General features: G+C 38.7%; 1 protein-coding gene across 1 annotated transcript; it reads right to left on the reverse strand.

Annotated features, from left to right (window-relative positions):
- Positions 1-384: 384 nt before the first annotated feature.
- LOC126601991 (ethylene-responsive transcription factor WIN1-like) lies at positions 385-1,700 on the reverse strand. The gene is made up of 2 exons (XM_050268761.1): positions 1,420-1,700; positions 385-1,286 (listed from the first exon to the last, which is right to left on the reverse strand). Exons 1-2 carry the CDS (start codon positions 1,497-1,499, stop codon positions 659-661), a joined length of 708 nt encoding a protein of 235 aa, XP_050124718.1. The 5' UTR covers positions 1,500-1,700; the 3' UTR covers positions 385-658.
- Positions 1,701-16,992: the final 15,292 nt, after the last annotated feature.

Consider the following 16,992-nt stretch of genomic DNA (forward strand, 5'->3'; position numbering starts at 1 on the left):
CATGATACATACAAGGAGAACATGCCAAAAATTAGGGTAATCAACAAGCACAGAGAAACATATAGAGCCTAATAAAGGTATGTATAGAATCATTCCAATGCTGGCTAATTAGAATTTTTTTATTAGAAATGATACTACTAATCTAAACTTCATTAAGGGAAGAGAGAATTGAACTCATCATGACGTAGTGGATTGATGATAAAGGCCTTATATAGGCTAACACACCAAGACAATCCACCACTTACGATTAATCAAAACTTTAATTAACTTATTTATAATGATTTATTCGAGTGGGGAAGACATAATTGCAAAGAGAAAAATTAATAAACAAACAAACTGAATAAATAACCAAGAAATTAATCAATTACGTGATCAAGAAGAACATAAATGAATAGTGATCTATTATTCTCAATTTGACACATAAATATCCAAACCGTTTATGCAGTTGATGGCCAAAAACAATTGGACACTAATGGATTACAATTATTACACTTAACCCTTTTAATGACTACATAATTAAATATATTATTTTTCCCATTACCTATGTGTATATATAATATATAGAGAGATTATTTAGATGGGTATATATAACACTATACTTAATTTTACCAAACAAACACAAATAGCTAGTAATTAAATAAGAGTAGTACTACTACAACTAAATTTTTTCCTCCCCTTGATGAATGCCAAATGATAAATCAGGACTTAGGCAATTTCTGTTAAGCAGCTCTTCTATCATCTGCAACGCAATTTTCTCTTCTTTATCAATCTCCGCCATGAGTTCGGGCGCCCTCTCTGATGATGTTGCAATCGAAGCCGACTGATCTGAATTCGACATTAGCTGTGATGGTACAACACTGTGATCATCAGCATTATTAGTATCAACATTACTATTATTCTTCTTCTTGCCAAGCTGAATAGTCATGACCCAATTGGAGTTATCAGAGCGTTGACCTGCCCGCTTTTGCCACACTCCAATGTGAGAGCTCTCATTGTCGAGCCTCAAGCAGGTCATGGATGGGGACGGTATCTTGCTGCATTTCCTTAGCTTGGCATGCAATATTTCCGACAAACCCTTCGGTCCGGATGGTGAATCCAAGTCACCACTACTAGTTTTTGGGTGATCGGATGATCCTACTGTGGCACGAGTACTCTTACTCTGAGTTGTAATAGATGTTGGGAAATTGGTCTTGGCATTTCGTCCGCTCATCAGAACGGCAGCTTCGTCGTATGCTCGGGCTGCTTCTTCGGCTGTCCCAAATGTGCCTAGCCACACCCTTCTCTTCCTGCAGTAGTCACCATGATCACACGCGTATGTACGTATTATATGTAGATGATATATACATGTATGTATGTATGTTGGTGAGGGTTGAGAAGAAATAACCAAATGGTATATATATGTTGGTGAGGGTTGCTTACAGTATTGGGTGGCGGATTTCTGAGACCCAAGAGCCCCAGTGACGCTGCCTGACGCCTCTGTACTTCTTTGATTGCACCATTTTGTTTGTTTATCTAACTTTGAGAGAGAGAGAGAGAGAGGAATGAAAGGGCGATTGAGAGGTGAGCGAAGTTCAGAAAAGTTAACGTATGGAAATTTGAGCTTTGCATACGATGATAGATATAGGTAGAAATAAAAAGAGTAGGAGGAGAGGCTATACGCAATGGTGTCGGCGAACTAAGCCCAGTATATATGTACGTTCTGCAGTGCTTTCTGTAATTAATTTGTCAACTACAACCTCCACAATACAGTAGCCTCTCATAAATACTCAGTTCCCTCCTCACTTGTCCACCGGCTGCTCTCTCTCTCTCTCTCTCTCTCTCTCCCAAGACTAAAACGACTTGCACATTGACATATTTTTCTTTACATGTAGTAGTATACATGAATTATTTTGATGTTGTTTTTGTATGTTTATTAAAATTTGGGTATCGGAAATGTCCACTAATAAATAAAAATATGTAATGCAATGGCTCAATAATAGGATTCAAATCAACTAGCTCACACACATTTTCTTTCTTTTTCTTTCCTGATTCATGACTTCCCTCAATTCAACTAAGTAAATGCCAATAATTCGATTAAGTACAGTTTCTTAGGACATTTTCAACAAATAATTGCCTGAATGAATAATATGTAAACAGTAATCATAAAATATCTAAATATATATTGTCCAAATTCCATGTTCATAGTTAATATCATGTCTCTCTAGCGAAGTAGCTAGTTTATTGTATCTTTTCCGTCACTTCATATATATACTACTGGTACATATTATTTAGACTCTGACTTTGACACTGCGTAGACTTGGGGCTTATTGTAATATCTTCCTCCACTATTAATTTCATATAAAGATTTTAACTAATGATGCTTTTATTTTCATGAAATGAACTCCTTGAACCTCCTATTGCATGAATGAACTACATAAAACATACGGAAAACTTCTATTCATACTCACTTTTACTTCTCACACATCCTTATTAATTTTTTTATCATTAATTTTTTTCACTTCATTTGATTCGATAAAAAAAATTTGATAAAAACGTGTTAAAAACAAAAATATTTATATGAATAACACTATCTAATAAATATATATATATACACAAGCGCAACAAAAGATATTTATCTCCACGTTTGTTGACTGAAAAAAATGAAATTGAACGACTGGAAGTGAATAAATATTCAGAAAGACATCGACGCATCAGTGAACAGTCATGATGAACTTTCAACAATAAAAGGTCGATGGATGCATGCCTTGAAATGATGGGAAATAGATTCCAGATTAGGACTTAACATTCAGTCCATCCACCATATCTGCATATCGAACAAAAATCGATGTCGATGCTATATTAACTAACTTGTACCCTCTCTGCCAGTCTGCTTCCGTGTGTGTTGTTACTAGTTAGTTACACTGATGAGTCTCGGATTTTCATCTTTGAAACTGACAGCTAACCAAGTCCAGGCGACAACTGCACGCAGTGTGCAGTGTCTGGATAACTAATTGTATTGTTGTACATAGTACAATTACTATAGTTGTACTGACCCAAAAAAAAAAAAAACAATAAATTTACTACAGTTGTGTGTCAGTCATATACGTTCAAATGGAAAGTTTGAATTGATCAAAAAATTCAAAATAATTTCTGATTACAGTATGTACGATGGACATATAGGTTATGAGGATTCTTAAAATCTTCACAGAGAGGATCTCGATGAGATCCAAATCCTTTTTTAAGGGTTTACTTGATACTCTATTTTTTCTCCAAAAATAGACATCTCGACTAGAGGTGATAGAGTTTACTCGTATATTGTAGGAAGAAGATGATAGGGCTCTTGCGGGATCATGTTTACTGTATAAAATTCTCGTATTTCGGAACAAAATAAGGGAAGTAAAAAAAAAATTATATATATATATATATAAGAAATTCTATATAGTAAATATATAGTTCCAACGATGATTCAATACCTATTTGTACAAAAAATACCTGCTACATAAAATTGGTACTTGTATACAGTATACCACAATCATCTCCTAAAAGGTATTTAAAAAGTCTCGACCGAATAATAACTGGCACTCTTCCTGGGGAGTGTGGTACTGCAACCCTTGCCGACTGCCGAGCGCACGAGTTAAGAGCAACTCCACCCATGTGGATTACTCGGGGGACAGGGGAGAAGAAAGGGCTTGAGGCCCGGTGGAAAATGCTCTAGCCATGGAGAGCCCGAGTGAGGGTGGGAGCCCGAGCACAAGGCCCGTGAGGAATCCACCAGCCTGCAGCCCGAGGGCCAGGCATTATTTAATTTTTTTTGTGTCAAGCGCGTGTCCCTCACTCGCGAGTGGGGGCGCGTCGCCCGACCAGATTTCAGGCGCTAAGGCCCGGGCGCAGAGAATTGGCAGGTGACCGTTGGGAAGCCACGTGGCTTCCCACGGTCCGTTCGATCTGAAGGGGTTTAAATAGGAGCCGTCCGATGCAACTGATTTCAAATTTAAAAAAAAAAAAAATAGTTTAAAATTAAGAAAGTTACCGTTGTGACACGTGGCACAATCTGGAGTGTTGGAATTCAATTTTTTTTTAAATCCAACGACAGAGATTAATTATTTGAATAAAAATTTAAAAAAATTATAAAAAATCCAAAAAAATTGTAAAAAATATGAAGAAAAAATTTTGTAAAAAATCTGAAATCCATCGCTAAATAATTGTTTTTTTTTAATAAAATGACACGTGGAGTAACGAGAACGATTTAAAAAATCTTATCTGAAATTACAAATAATTTTATTTTGTATTATTTAAACAAACAAACAAAAAATAATATCTTATTGCCTATTGCCAGGGGGAGGGCTCCAAGGGTGGAGATGCAAATGAAAATTACTGTTGATTAATGGTAGTTACTATTCATTAAAGGCAGTTACTGTTCAATAGAGTGGATTCAATAGTGGATTACCAGAGGGAAATGCTCTATAGGTGGATTTGCTCTTAAGTGGCCAGCAACAGAGGGCATACGCAAATAGTCCAATACTACAGAGAGGATGGAGCCGTACGGAATTGAGGTGGACGTAAGATAAAAAGATGTTCACATACGGGGGAGATGTCAATTCCAAATGTCACATTAACTCATTAAATGGCCGATTAAAGTTCTTCACCCATTGGGTTAGGTTTCATATTTAAGATTTTGGAAGTCGAACGTGGCACAAACAGTGATAATACCTAGATCTAAAGGACCACGAGTAATTGGGAAATAATAAAAAAAGTTAAATTAGTACATAAACAGATTAAAAATTAAGAAAAACTAATAAAATAGCTCGAAAATTTTGAATTTTAACGATAAAGACAAAATAAATAGTAAAGTGAATAGTACCATGATTAATTTTTTAGTGTAAAAATGTGGTTTTTCGTTAAAATAAACAATACCGAAAACTTTTTATTAAAGTTTTCTAAAAATTAATGTATGATCGTGATAGATCTACAAATTGAAATGAAATCACACGATGAAGATCACTTTATAACTCATCACTACTAGTCCTTGGTTTCCTTGCATCTTTGGCTTACATATGTTCAGGTTCCACGATCAAACTAAAAAATGGTGGATGTATAGAGGGTGATGGGGAGAAGTACTATAGAGATCCTTAATTCGGAACTCTTATTTGTAATTAAAAAATTAATAATATAAAAACGGTGGTTACGTTTTGATTTTCTATTACACACATGAAGTATGGTACGAAATAATGTTTCAGCTTTTATTTTAAGGAAAACTAATGAAAAGAGCTTGAAAACTTTGAGTTTTAATGATAATGACAAAATAAAGGGTAAAGTGAATAGTACCAGGATTGACTTTTTAGTGTAAAAATGTGGTTTTTCGTTAAAGTGAACAGTACCAGGTGTTTTTCGTTAAAGTTCCCTTTATTTTATGGAGAATTTTGATATGTGAACCATGTATTATATATGATCATAATCGCTCTCTCTCTCTTTCTCTCTCTCTCTCTCTCTCTCTCTCTCTCTCTCTCTCTCTCTATATATATATATATATATATATATTTTTCGTTAAAGTGAACAGTACCAGGTGTTTTTCGTTAAAGTTCTCTTTATTTTATGGAGAATTTTGATATGTGAACCATGTATTATATATGATCATAATCTCTCTCTCTCTCTCTCTCTCTCTCTCTCTCTCTCTCTCTCTCTCTCTATATATATATATATATATATATATATATGCATGAAGAAAGTTAACTTTTTACCGTAAAATCAATTGATAGTATGAGGATTAGCCTAACTACTTATAAACACATGTAAGGTTCCTTAGTTTTTTTATAAGGAATTCATGCTCTCGACGAGCCCTTCACGTGTGCCAAATTTTCAAGCTCAATATATAGACAATACAAATCAGGTGATGCGGAACACTTGTTAGCGGGGAAATATTACAACTGTATTTGTACAATGCCTTTGTACCACACACGTGTTAACCACACATTCTAACTAACACTAGTGTTGACCACACATTCTAACACTAACTACCAAAACTATTACAAAGTATCCCAACAAAAATCAAAACTAAGTTTTATCTTTTACAACTGAATTTTCCTGAATACATGTGGCCTATAAAGTCATTGATACTATGAAAAGTAACCCAAATATATAAGCATGCGAGGCCATTCTTTTATGGATGTGACATACATACTTTCAACAATGCACTACACACACACATACAATACACACACACACACAGAGTGGCAGATCCACTAAGGTAACTACTGGTCCCAAGATCCTATGGAAGTTGGAAAAATGGTTGGGAAGGTACTCGGAGGACACTATGGCCGTCTGGTTTGTGACTCGAGGACACCCACTAGTGTTCAATTAATGAAATACCTAAATGGGTATCGGCATAATTCGGCAGCAATCCTCAACAGCTTGCTTGGGTTGTTGTCAAGTTGTTTTCTTCTTCATTATTTTAATGATCTAACCAAAACGACATCGTCTTGAACTACGCCTTTAAAAAAAATCTAACACTACACATCCGAGCCTTCAAGGCTTTATTGACCCTCCATTCTTATTCCATGTTAGTATACACACTGTTAGTCAAGTGCCAACTTAAAAATAGTGTTTGTTAGGTACTAAACTAACTTATTTGTATTGATTCGTTGATTAAAGTGTTCTTTCTCTCAATGGGATTGATCCAAAACATGATAATGAGAATCATTTTCTTAGCTTTGTTTTCTCTCTCTGCTAAAGTTTAGATTCTATGGTTTTCTAAAGCTCTTCAATAGAAATTTTCAACGTAAGCTTTCATGGTATAACACCACTGCGCACCACCACCACCTGTTCCCGGCGCACCACGTCGTCAGAAATTTTTAAAAGCTTTTACACTAAGATCTCAAGATAATGGAATTCGGATCCCCACTGTATATACATATTGTTTTGTAACCTGAAAAATGAAATGAAAATAATTAGGTACGTAGGTAGGATATATAACTGCGTGCTTCCTGAACGCATGCATTGATGGGACATGATCACGAGGCCTTATGAAGATAATGATGGTGAAACATATAACTTTCGAATATATTAGAGTGAACGTAAAAGTAAAATTTGATAAAATTTTGATTTTAAACATACATAGAAGGAAATTCCATGTGCTCAGTGTACGTGGTCACTGGACCTTCAACGTGTACTTCCATATGGTATGACCCTTTCAAATACTTTTTCTGTTCGATCTTCGTATCCATGCATTTAAACTGTTGTAATATAGTCCAAAGATATCACATATATTTTCACGTCATGGCATGATCCATGCCAGCAACAGCTTAGTGTGTTGTTGTTTTTTTTTTTTTTTTTTTTTTTTTGATAAACAGGAGATTCACTACCCGGGCAAAGATGCCAAAAGGTTACAAGAAAGCCTACAAAGAGGCAAACAAACACAAGCACAGCTACAAAGAAAAGTGGTGCAAGAAGGTAGGCAGGGAACATGACGCCGCATCTAATGCTAGAGCGTCCCTTCACACACAACCAATAGCAAAAAGATCAAGGGGGGCAAGAAAGCCCATCGTTACACAAAACATGAATCAGAGAAGATGGGGGTCTGTCAACCCATATGAAGTCACATGCTTCCCTACACTGCCGCGACGCCAAAAGGTCCGCAGCTGAGTTGGCCAGTCTTGGGATCCAAGACCAACGACAATCTTGGAAAACTGATTCCATTCTATAGCATTTCCTTAGAATGGGAAAAGCCTCCCAACTGCCCTTCCTTGCTGGATCTTTAAGGCAGGAAATTGATTCAAGTGAGTCTGATTCCACAATAATAGATTCCCAACCCTTTCTAGCCCCCAGCTCACACCCATGTAAAATTGCCAAGGCCTCCGCCATTGCAACACCATTTGCCCTGATACGGTACCTGCAAGCCGCCATGAAACAACCCTCATTGTTTCTTGCCACCACCCCCGTGTAACCCTCCCCCGAACTTGCTACCCAACTTGCATCAACATTAATCTTAATAGCACCCGGATTCGGCGAAGACCACCGGACTTCCACCTCCCCAATTCTTGGATTAGGCAGCGCCTCTTCCCCGTTTCTTGGACAGGGCATCGGTCTAGTACACGGTGTAGGAATGGAATCTTTAAAAGCTGATACAGAGAGAGAAATAGCAGCCAAAACCCTCTTTGGGTTGAGATTCAAATTATTGAACAGGAAATCACATCTGGATTTCCAAATATGCCAACAAGTAAAGGCAATATAAGATAAAAGCTTAATCCGTACCTCCCTTGACCCATTAGCCGACTCAAACATCAGGAGAAGCTAATCAGCCCAGTTTAAAGCATGCTGCCTATGTGCTCTGATACTCAACATACCCCCGAACCAGACCCCTTCCACTTAAGGACATTTAAGAAGCATGTGGTCAACTGATTCATCTTGTGCCTTACAAATTGGGCACAGCGGAGAATGAGAAGACCGACGTTAGTATAAGTTCGCCATTATAGCTATAGCCCCGTGCATAGTTTTCCACAAGAAGTTTCGGATTTTCGACGGTGTCTCCAGCTTCTAGATGATCTTCCAGAGCGCCTCGGGGCAGTTGGTGGCCAAACTGGGCAGAGGGATCCTCCCACTGCTACGGGTCAAGCACCAATAGCCCAACTACTTTTTTCCTTTCCTCAGCCCAGATCTTCTTTAAGCAACCCCCCCAAACCTATACCTTGATCTAGCTCTTTAATTCACAAAACCACCATCTTTTTCTTTTCCTTTCTCTCTCCGCTTTCATCATTTCCTCTGACTTAATTTTTAGATCCGTCTGTTTCAATCCCCACACCTACTCTGTACGTCATTTTCGATTTTTATTTCCTCTTTCCCTAGTCCTGCTCTGGGTCAAATCTTTCTCTGAGGGACGGCTTGGCAGGGATGATAGGAGGGCGAAAAAGCAGACCTATTTCCACCAGACACAAAGGTATAAACAATTCTAAGGAGGATAAAAGAACAATCATGAGGAGGGGTGGATCCACCAATAAATTCAAACCACTAGACCCAAGGAAGAGAGTAAAGGCAAGGTATCTGAGGAAACGATCTACACCAACAATAACAGCGAACTACCTAAGAAGTCATAAAGGGGGCATTTATGAAGAGGTAAGTCTTAATAACCCGGGTAAAGTGATGATGGATTTATTTACAAAGAATTTGAGAGGCCGAGAGAAAGACACAAAAACACCAAGGAAGAACCTGGCCAAAAAAGCAAAAGCATACTGGTGGTTTTCTGTGATAGTGTCTATCTATGAAGATTCCCAACTATTGAAATAGATGGTTGGAGCAGAAGTGGAGGATCTTGTGGTACATTTAGAGAAAAGTATGGACCTATCAAATATGGAAAAAGGAATCAAGCTCGTGGGCACTGTTCTGATCAAGAAAATCCTCAACAAATGGGGCATTCGCAACATTCTCAGAGCTTCTTGGAAAGAGATGGGGGAGGTTGACATTAAGTGGGTCAAAGATAATACTTTATCACTGTGAATGATGAAAGTACGGCTACCATGATAGTCGACCAGATCCCATGGGCGGTTATGAAGAAAAATTTCTCGGTCAAGAGATGGCCAAAGGAGTTGGCCTTAAAGGAAATCAACATGAATGCAATCTCATTCTGGGTGCAAATTAGGGGAGTCCCTCCCTATATGAACTCTGAGATGAATATAAGGTGTTTGGTCAAATATTGGGAAAGTTGAAGCTGTAGAGGACCCAGAAAAGGCAAAGGGCTTTTTGAGAGTCAAAGTGGAGGTGGATTCTTTGAAACCTTTAACCACAGGGTGTTGGCTCCCAAGGGACAACAATAATGAATCATGGATTGAGTTCAGATATGAGAGGCTACAGGATTTCTGCTATCGTTGTGGGAGAATTGGACACTCCAACACGGAGTGTACTTTTGAGCCCGTGAAGGGTGGTATGGCAGGATACGGAGAATGGACCAAAACGCCCTGAAACCACTGGCGATTAACATAGGGGAACGAAGACATGCGAGAGCTTTTAGAGTAGGGAAAAGAATCTCAAGTCAACATCAACAGAAACAAGGCAAGGGGGGTCCGAGTGTGATACAAGCAACCGAATAGGGGGACCAAATGCATATCAGGCAGCAGCAGAAGAAGGGGAAAAGCCTGAAAACGTGGAGTAGAATGCAAAGAACTAGGGAGAGACAAACTTTCAACCCAGCCCAATGGATCAGGGAGGGAAATGGGCCGATGGCTATCCATCACCTGGTCATGGGTTTTAAACCCATGGATAATCAAGCTGAACAAGGAGGAATCAAATCAATCTGGATTGAGGAGATCCAGGAAGGGATAGGAACTTCAAATGATGAAGGAACAATAGTGCCGCTCATGCACTCCCAACGCGAACTACCAACAATGGTGCGTCCTTCATACACGAAATTTATGGAATGAATGAGCTTCACGTTCTCGAGTGCTGAAGGAGATGGAAGTAAAACTAAGAGAGTGTTGGAAGCAGCGATCAATGAGGTAGATGTGGGCTGTTCACCTATAAAGAAATCAAAATATACTGAGGAGAAAATTAGGGCCAAGGAAAGAAAAATCAGGGGAGGAGAAAGGTTAAGGGGTTTGACTAAAGAAGAACACAGATTGAATAAGGATAAGGTGAGAGATGGGGATGAGGGGCTACTGGAAGTTCTGATTGAGTACAAGGCCAGGTGGAATTACATAGAAGAGAAACACAAATGCATCGATGACTAAGGAAGTGGGATCCTTTTCCCAAGGCGGTGACGACTGGCCTTCAATAGCCGCAAGAGAGCCATGATACACCTTTTCTGGAACTGCCATGGTCTAGGGTCTGACACGGTAGTTCGAGCCCTACATGGGCTAATTAGAGAACATAGACCCTATATGATTTTTCTATCGGAAACAAAGATGAAAAATCATAGAATTGCTGGGGTGAGAATGATGATGGGTTATCTTAAGGGTTTTGATATTACTCCCATTGGTAGAGCTGGTGGCCTTAGCCTTTAGTGGAATAACCAGGTGCATGTGGTTATTATTGAATCGTCAAAGCACTTCATTGATGCTCGATGCTCTCTTGTTGATTCTGAAGTGGAGTTCAGGTTTACAGGATTTTATAGTACGTCCTACATATTAGAAAAATAGGTCTTTTTGAGGGGGCTAATTCATAAATTTTGGCCGGATTGCACTCCTTGGATTTGCGGTGGAGATTACAACGAATTCCTGTGGGATCATGAGAAGTCGGGGGAGCAGAAGTTAGATACAACCATTCAAGGTATTTGGAGGAGTTTATGAGTAAACTGGAGGTTGTGGATTTGGAGGCTAGTGGCCAAAAGTTCACATGGAGAGGGACCCGAAATGGACAACTGGTGGAAGCACGTTTAGACAGGGCTCTGGTAAACGAAGCCTGGCTGTCTCATTGGCCAAACTCTTTGGTTATAAATGGAACGACTATGGGATCTGACCACTGTCCGGTAGTGGTGCGATGTGAGCCAAAGCCAGAAAGGATAAAGAAGTTGTTCCGGTTCAAGGCGTTTTGGACGAAGGAGGCTGAATGTAAAGAGATTGTGAAAGGTGATTGGAACCTAGGTAGAGTGGGAAACCCTTTACAGAATTGGAATGCCAAAATTCATGAATGCCGCATCACCCTCTCTAGATGGAGTAATGCTAAATTTAAACAGATGAGATGGCAAATCAGGGATATGATGAGTCAGTTGGGGCTGCTACAACAGAATTGGGGCAGGAATTCTACGGAGATTCAAGTCTTATCCAAAAAAGTGGACTCGTTATGGAGTCAGGAGGAGTGCTACTGGCAACAGAGATCGAGGGTTCAATGGCTGAATGAGGGAGATGCTAATACCAAATTCTTTCACCAATCTACTCTGCAAAGAAGAAGAAGACATAAGGTGGTCTCCTTAAAAGATAACAGTGGAAATTGGGTGAAGAACCCTGGGCAGGTTCGGCGTATGTTTGACGATTATTTCAAGGAGCTTAGTGTGTTGTTTGTACATGTCTACTAATTTCACCATGAGTATTTGTTTCATCCCGGCGGGAAGCAGGAATTCTAAATTTTCAAATCAAAAGGATTTTTTTTTTGAGAAAAAAGCGATAGCATTTCCATTAAATCAAAATATTTTCTAAAAGAAGATCCAGAATCAGGTCCAGGGGGACACGTGTTGAGAGTTGTCCCACATCGGTGAGGGACAAGGTTTGCTATATGCTTATATGGTCTCGGGCTACTTCCCATATTGTCAATTGATTTTATGGTGAAACTTCAATTTCATCAACACAATCCTAAGTACAATTGGAATTTGAAAAAAGAGCATAGCGTGCTAGTTGGTGGGCACAACCATTTGCTTGGCGATGGACATCGATAGAAATAACTTCAATGATTGAGGCAAGAAAAGCCTTTGAATCCTCAATAATATGCCCAATGATAGATGTTTGTACCATACTTAATAAATCTCGAAACTACCAAACACTGGTCAACTTCATACATTTAGGAACCTACTGAGGGATTCATGCTGAAGCACCCCCACCGAAACACAAGAGTTTCCCTTTACCTAGGAATCCAATCATATCATGACATGTGTCAACTTCAAAATAAAGCTCCTAGAATCCCACATCGACCACGGACGAAACCAGATACTCTCCTCAACTATAAAAGAAGACCATTCTCCTACAATTAAGGACAAATGTCATTACTGTACTTAAACTCATCATTAGAACCCACTAATGATGATTATGCTTGAACCTATGTATTGTGTAAACTCTTCACTATCAATGAGAACTCTTCTACCCCGTGGACGTAGCCAAACTTAGGGTGAACCACGTACATCTTGTGTTTGCTTCCCTATCTCTATCTCTTTACATATTATCCTCACTAGGTAACTAGAGCAACCAAGCGAAAGTCACAAACTTGACACTTTATGTTGTTCTAAAGTCTCACTGATTTTGTGCATCAACATTTGACGCCGTTTGTAGGAACGACAATTATTCATACTCTCTCTAGTTTTGTCAAGTTGGTTTCCATTATTCATACACTCTTATTTGATCAGGCATCCCTCTCCAACATGGGAAGCGAAGGAAGCCACTGCACGTAAAACGACACCATTTTGTGCTTAGTGTGAGATGGCGAATGAATGAAAGAAAGAAGTTTACTCTTCAAGTTAAGGTCAAAGAGCTTAAGGCTCAGAACAACAAGATAGTAATGAAGAATAAGATCATCCAAGAATAGTATGAGAAACTCTTCAAGATGCTTTACGAGTGTAGACAGACTCAAACTCACGAACCCATCACCTCTGTGGATGTTAACCATCATCTGGGTGTTCCCCAACATGGAAGGTCACCAGTATTCAACATGGATACTCCTAATGAGAAGCAAACCAAATGTGTTGGTTAACACGAGATTTCTCTCAACCCGCTGCTTCAACCCGAAGCATGAGAAGTGGAATGATCGAAGGCTGTTTATCACGATTGTCAGACTTCTTGAGGCAGCATCGAGAAAACCCCATCCACATAAGCTCAATGATCAAATACCCAATGGTTATTGAAGGGCTGAGCCCCCTACCACAACGTAGACAAACCCCCAATCCAGGAAAGAAATGGCAAGCCTTTGAAGGACAAGTAGGTGTAGGAGACTCGAGAGACTTTCAACATACACGTCCCGAAAATGAGTACGGTGAATCCAGGGAAAGGCAACCGTTCTTTAACCAAACTTTCCTACTTTCAAAAGATTAAGAAAACTTACGAAGAAGAGTTTTAGTGGTGCCTGACTTCATTCAAGACCCCCTTATCTTGCAGCTCCTCAAAGAAGTGAACATGATGAATGTCGATCGTTAGGCCAAAACACTTGACTGGAATCAGCTAAGGCTAAGCCCTTTAACAAAGAGGATCATTTGCATCCATTTATAAGGAAAAACTAAACAGAAGCTTCGCATACAATCGTATACTTGGAGGGATGATTCAATTGAGCATATCTACATCTTCAAATCTACCATGGCATACTGAAGACACAATGATGAGGAACGATATCTCATATTCCCCTCAACTATCTCTGGTGGAGCTCTCAATTGGTATTGTCGCCTTCAACCTAATACTGTGGATTCATTCGATGAGATAAGAAGACTCTTTATGGTTCAACACATTTTCCATGTTGATCGCTTACACTTTGCTGATGAGTTATACACCATTCATCAGAAATCGGACGAGTCAAAGTCATTGCATGAATATGTTAATCGCTTCAACCACGAGTACTCTCGTTACGCTGAGGCAGATGATAAAACAACACTCATGGCCTTCACGGTAAGCATGCATAAATGCTTCTTCAAGTAGATGATCAATTTTAACACTTGGAAGACTTACTCTGAGGTGATGATGCAAGCTTAAAATCATGCATTTGTCGAGGTAATGATATACCAAGGGAACCCTCTTATGGTTAACCCCTATCAACAAGTAGGGAGTAGAAGTCAAGTTCTACCAAGTGAGGAGGTTTTGGTCATTCAGACACTCATTGCATCATCCCTTGCCTCACTTAGCTACTCGCTAAGTCACCAAACGTATTCATCTCTTGGTAAAAGGAATGATCTTTACTCTCAGCAAGCTCATTACTAAAAGAGGGATAAAGGTTCATATCAAGACAACCAGGGGTGAACGTACCTTCAATTATTATGACCATGGGGTCAAGCCTTGCTCTTTCAAATTGGGGGGACTAGGTGCTGAATCAAATGTTATAATAAGAAGGCACACACATTACAAATGTTTTGACCCTTAACTATTTGAGATCTTTCGTAACACAAGCCATTCAACAAATATTTAATGAAGAGGGAATTCAGACAACTTCGTCTGAGTTTTTTTACATTCCTAGCACTGGAACACTTGGTCTACGCTGACTTATCTCTATACCTAACTCAGAGTTTCAACATGCGTAATTTGACACCAAGTAAGTGAAACTAAGTGTTACAATCAACATGGTTCACATATCCAAAGCATAAATTCCCTCATGCACAGCAAAACATTCATAAGCATCACTCATTTCAATCAACATAAACATCATACATTTCAACACATTCATACATAAGCCAACTGAGCGTCGAATAGGTGTCAACATATTTTTTGTCATACAACACTTGCTACAATGTGCCTCGACACCTTACCCTTATTCTCACCAACCAAGTGATGAAGGAACTCACATTCGTATCACCAACAAAGTGATGAAAGGTCCAACCGCGTACGCTAATATCATTTGAAAACTTGCCACTCTTATCACCAACCAGGTGATGAAGGAACTCACATTTGTATCACCAATCAGGTAATGAAGAGTACAACTAGTACTATTAATAAACATTTTTGTCTTGGCAACTCACTATTCTTCCCACCAACTAGGTGAGTAGTAGTACAACTTGTACATGTGAACTTTTAGCATTCACAAATAATCAAAAACCCTCAAGCCTTACAACTCAAACGGGTGATAAGCAAGCTTAACTCAACCCAACTGGGGAGCGCTTACGCCCAACAAAGGTTATAGTTACCAACAAAGTCTTATTATAAGCCAACAAAGGCTTCAGTACATGGTATACAAAGATCAAGCCCTTCAACCCCCTTGCATCTGCTCCAGACAATTCCTCTCTGTAATAATACAAACACTACAACACGTAAAAAACTTCACACACTCTTGATCAAGATTGTACGAAGCAAAATCAATTTATATAGTTCATCCGAACCTTCAACTACTACAATATGTAGTTTGCCTTGCACACTCTTACTCAAGAGTGTGGAAGCAAAATCTATGTATGTGGTATTTCCAACATTTTCTTGTCCCTAGTTAAAAAAAGGGTAAAAAAAAAAATTATGCCAAAAATAATAATAAATTTCAGAAATTATTTAATTAATTGTTAATTATTAATTATTAATTAACTAATTATTAATTAAGCAATTAATTAATTATTAATTATAACATGTGGAGGCCAACAAAGCTTCAACACATAGGAGGCAACTACAAATGTCAAAAGTTTCACACATTCTTGATCAAGTTAGTGTGAAGCAAAATCAATTTATCGTGCTTTAGGAATAGCTTCAACTATCATGCTATATGCCTAAGCAAAAAGTTTCACCTACAAAGCTTCAACAAAAAAGATTCACCCACAAAGCTTTAACAAAAAAGCTTCACCACAAATCTTCAATAAAAACCCTTCACCTACAAAGCTTCAACCAAAAACCTTCACCCACAAAACGTCAACCAAAACCTTCACCTACAAAGCCTCAACCAAAAAGCTTCACCTACAAAGCCTTAACCAAAGAGCTTTACCTACAAAGCCTCAACCAAAAAGCTTCTCCTACAAACCTTCAACCAAAAAGTTTTGCCTACAAAGCTTCAACTTAAAGCTTCACCTATAAAGCTTCAACCTAAAGCTTCACCTACAAAGCTTCAACCCAAAAACTTCACCTACAAAGCTTCAACAAAAAAACTTCACCTACAAAACTTCAACGACTCAAGATATGTGACAAAAGAAAAAAGCTTCAACATTACAACATGTTAAAAGCTTCACACACTCTGGATCAAGACAGTGTGAAACAAAATCAAGTTATGGTGTCCTACAACTAGCTTTAACCACTCAAGCTATGTGCCCAAAGAAAAAACTTCAACCACTCAAGCAATGTGCCGAAAGTAAAAAGCTTCAACACTACAACATGTAAAAAGCTTCACACACTCTTGATTAAGACAGTGTGAAGCACAATCAATTTATGGGGTCCTATGACTAACTTTAACCATTCAAGCTATGTACATAAAGGAAAAGACGTCAACCACATTTTTTTTCTTCTCACAAAAACAAAAAGAAGGAATTGGGCTTCAGAAAAAAATATATATCCTTGGGCTACATCTAAAAAAAGAGGGGAGAATTTTTGAAGTCATTTTCCTTCAATGACTCAAGAATATCCTTCGGCCATCATCTTCACTTGGAAACTTAGGGGACTCCCACTATATGCTACTACACTTCGATACTCAGAAGTTTCGTGATTACTCAGTTACTTGGATTTG

This window comes from Malus sylvestris, chromosome 15 (genome assembly GCF_916048215.2).
Source record: "Malus sylvestris chromosome 15, drMalSylv7.2, whole genome shotgun sequence".
NCBI lineage: Eukaryota > Viridiplantae > Streptophyta > Magnoliopsida > Rosales > Rosaceae > Malus > Malus sylvestris.

Excerpts from the sequence above, each read along its gene's own strand:
- LOC126601991 (XM_050268761.1), bottom strand. The coding sequence starts at position 1,499 with ATGGTGCAATCAAAGAAGTACAGAGGCGTCAGGCAGCGTCACTGGGGC. Across the intron at positions 1,287-1,419 it reads GAAATCCGCCACCCAATACT|GAAGAGAAGGGTGTGGCTAG; the intron begins GTAAGCAACCCT and ends TGACTACTGCAG.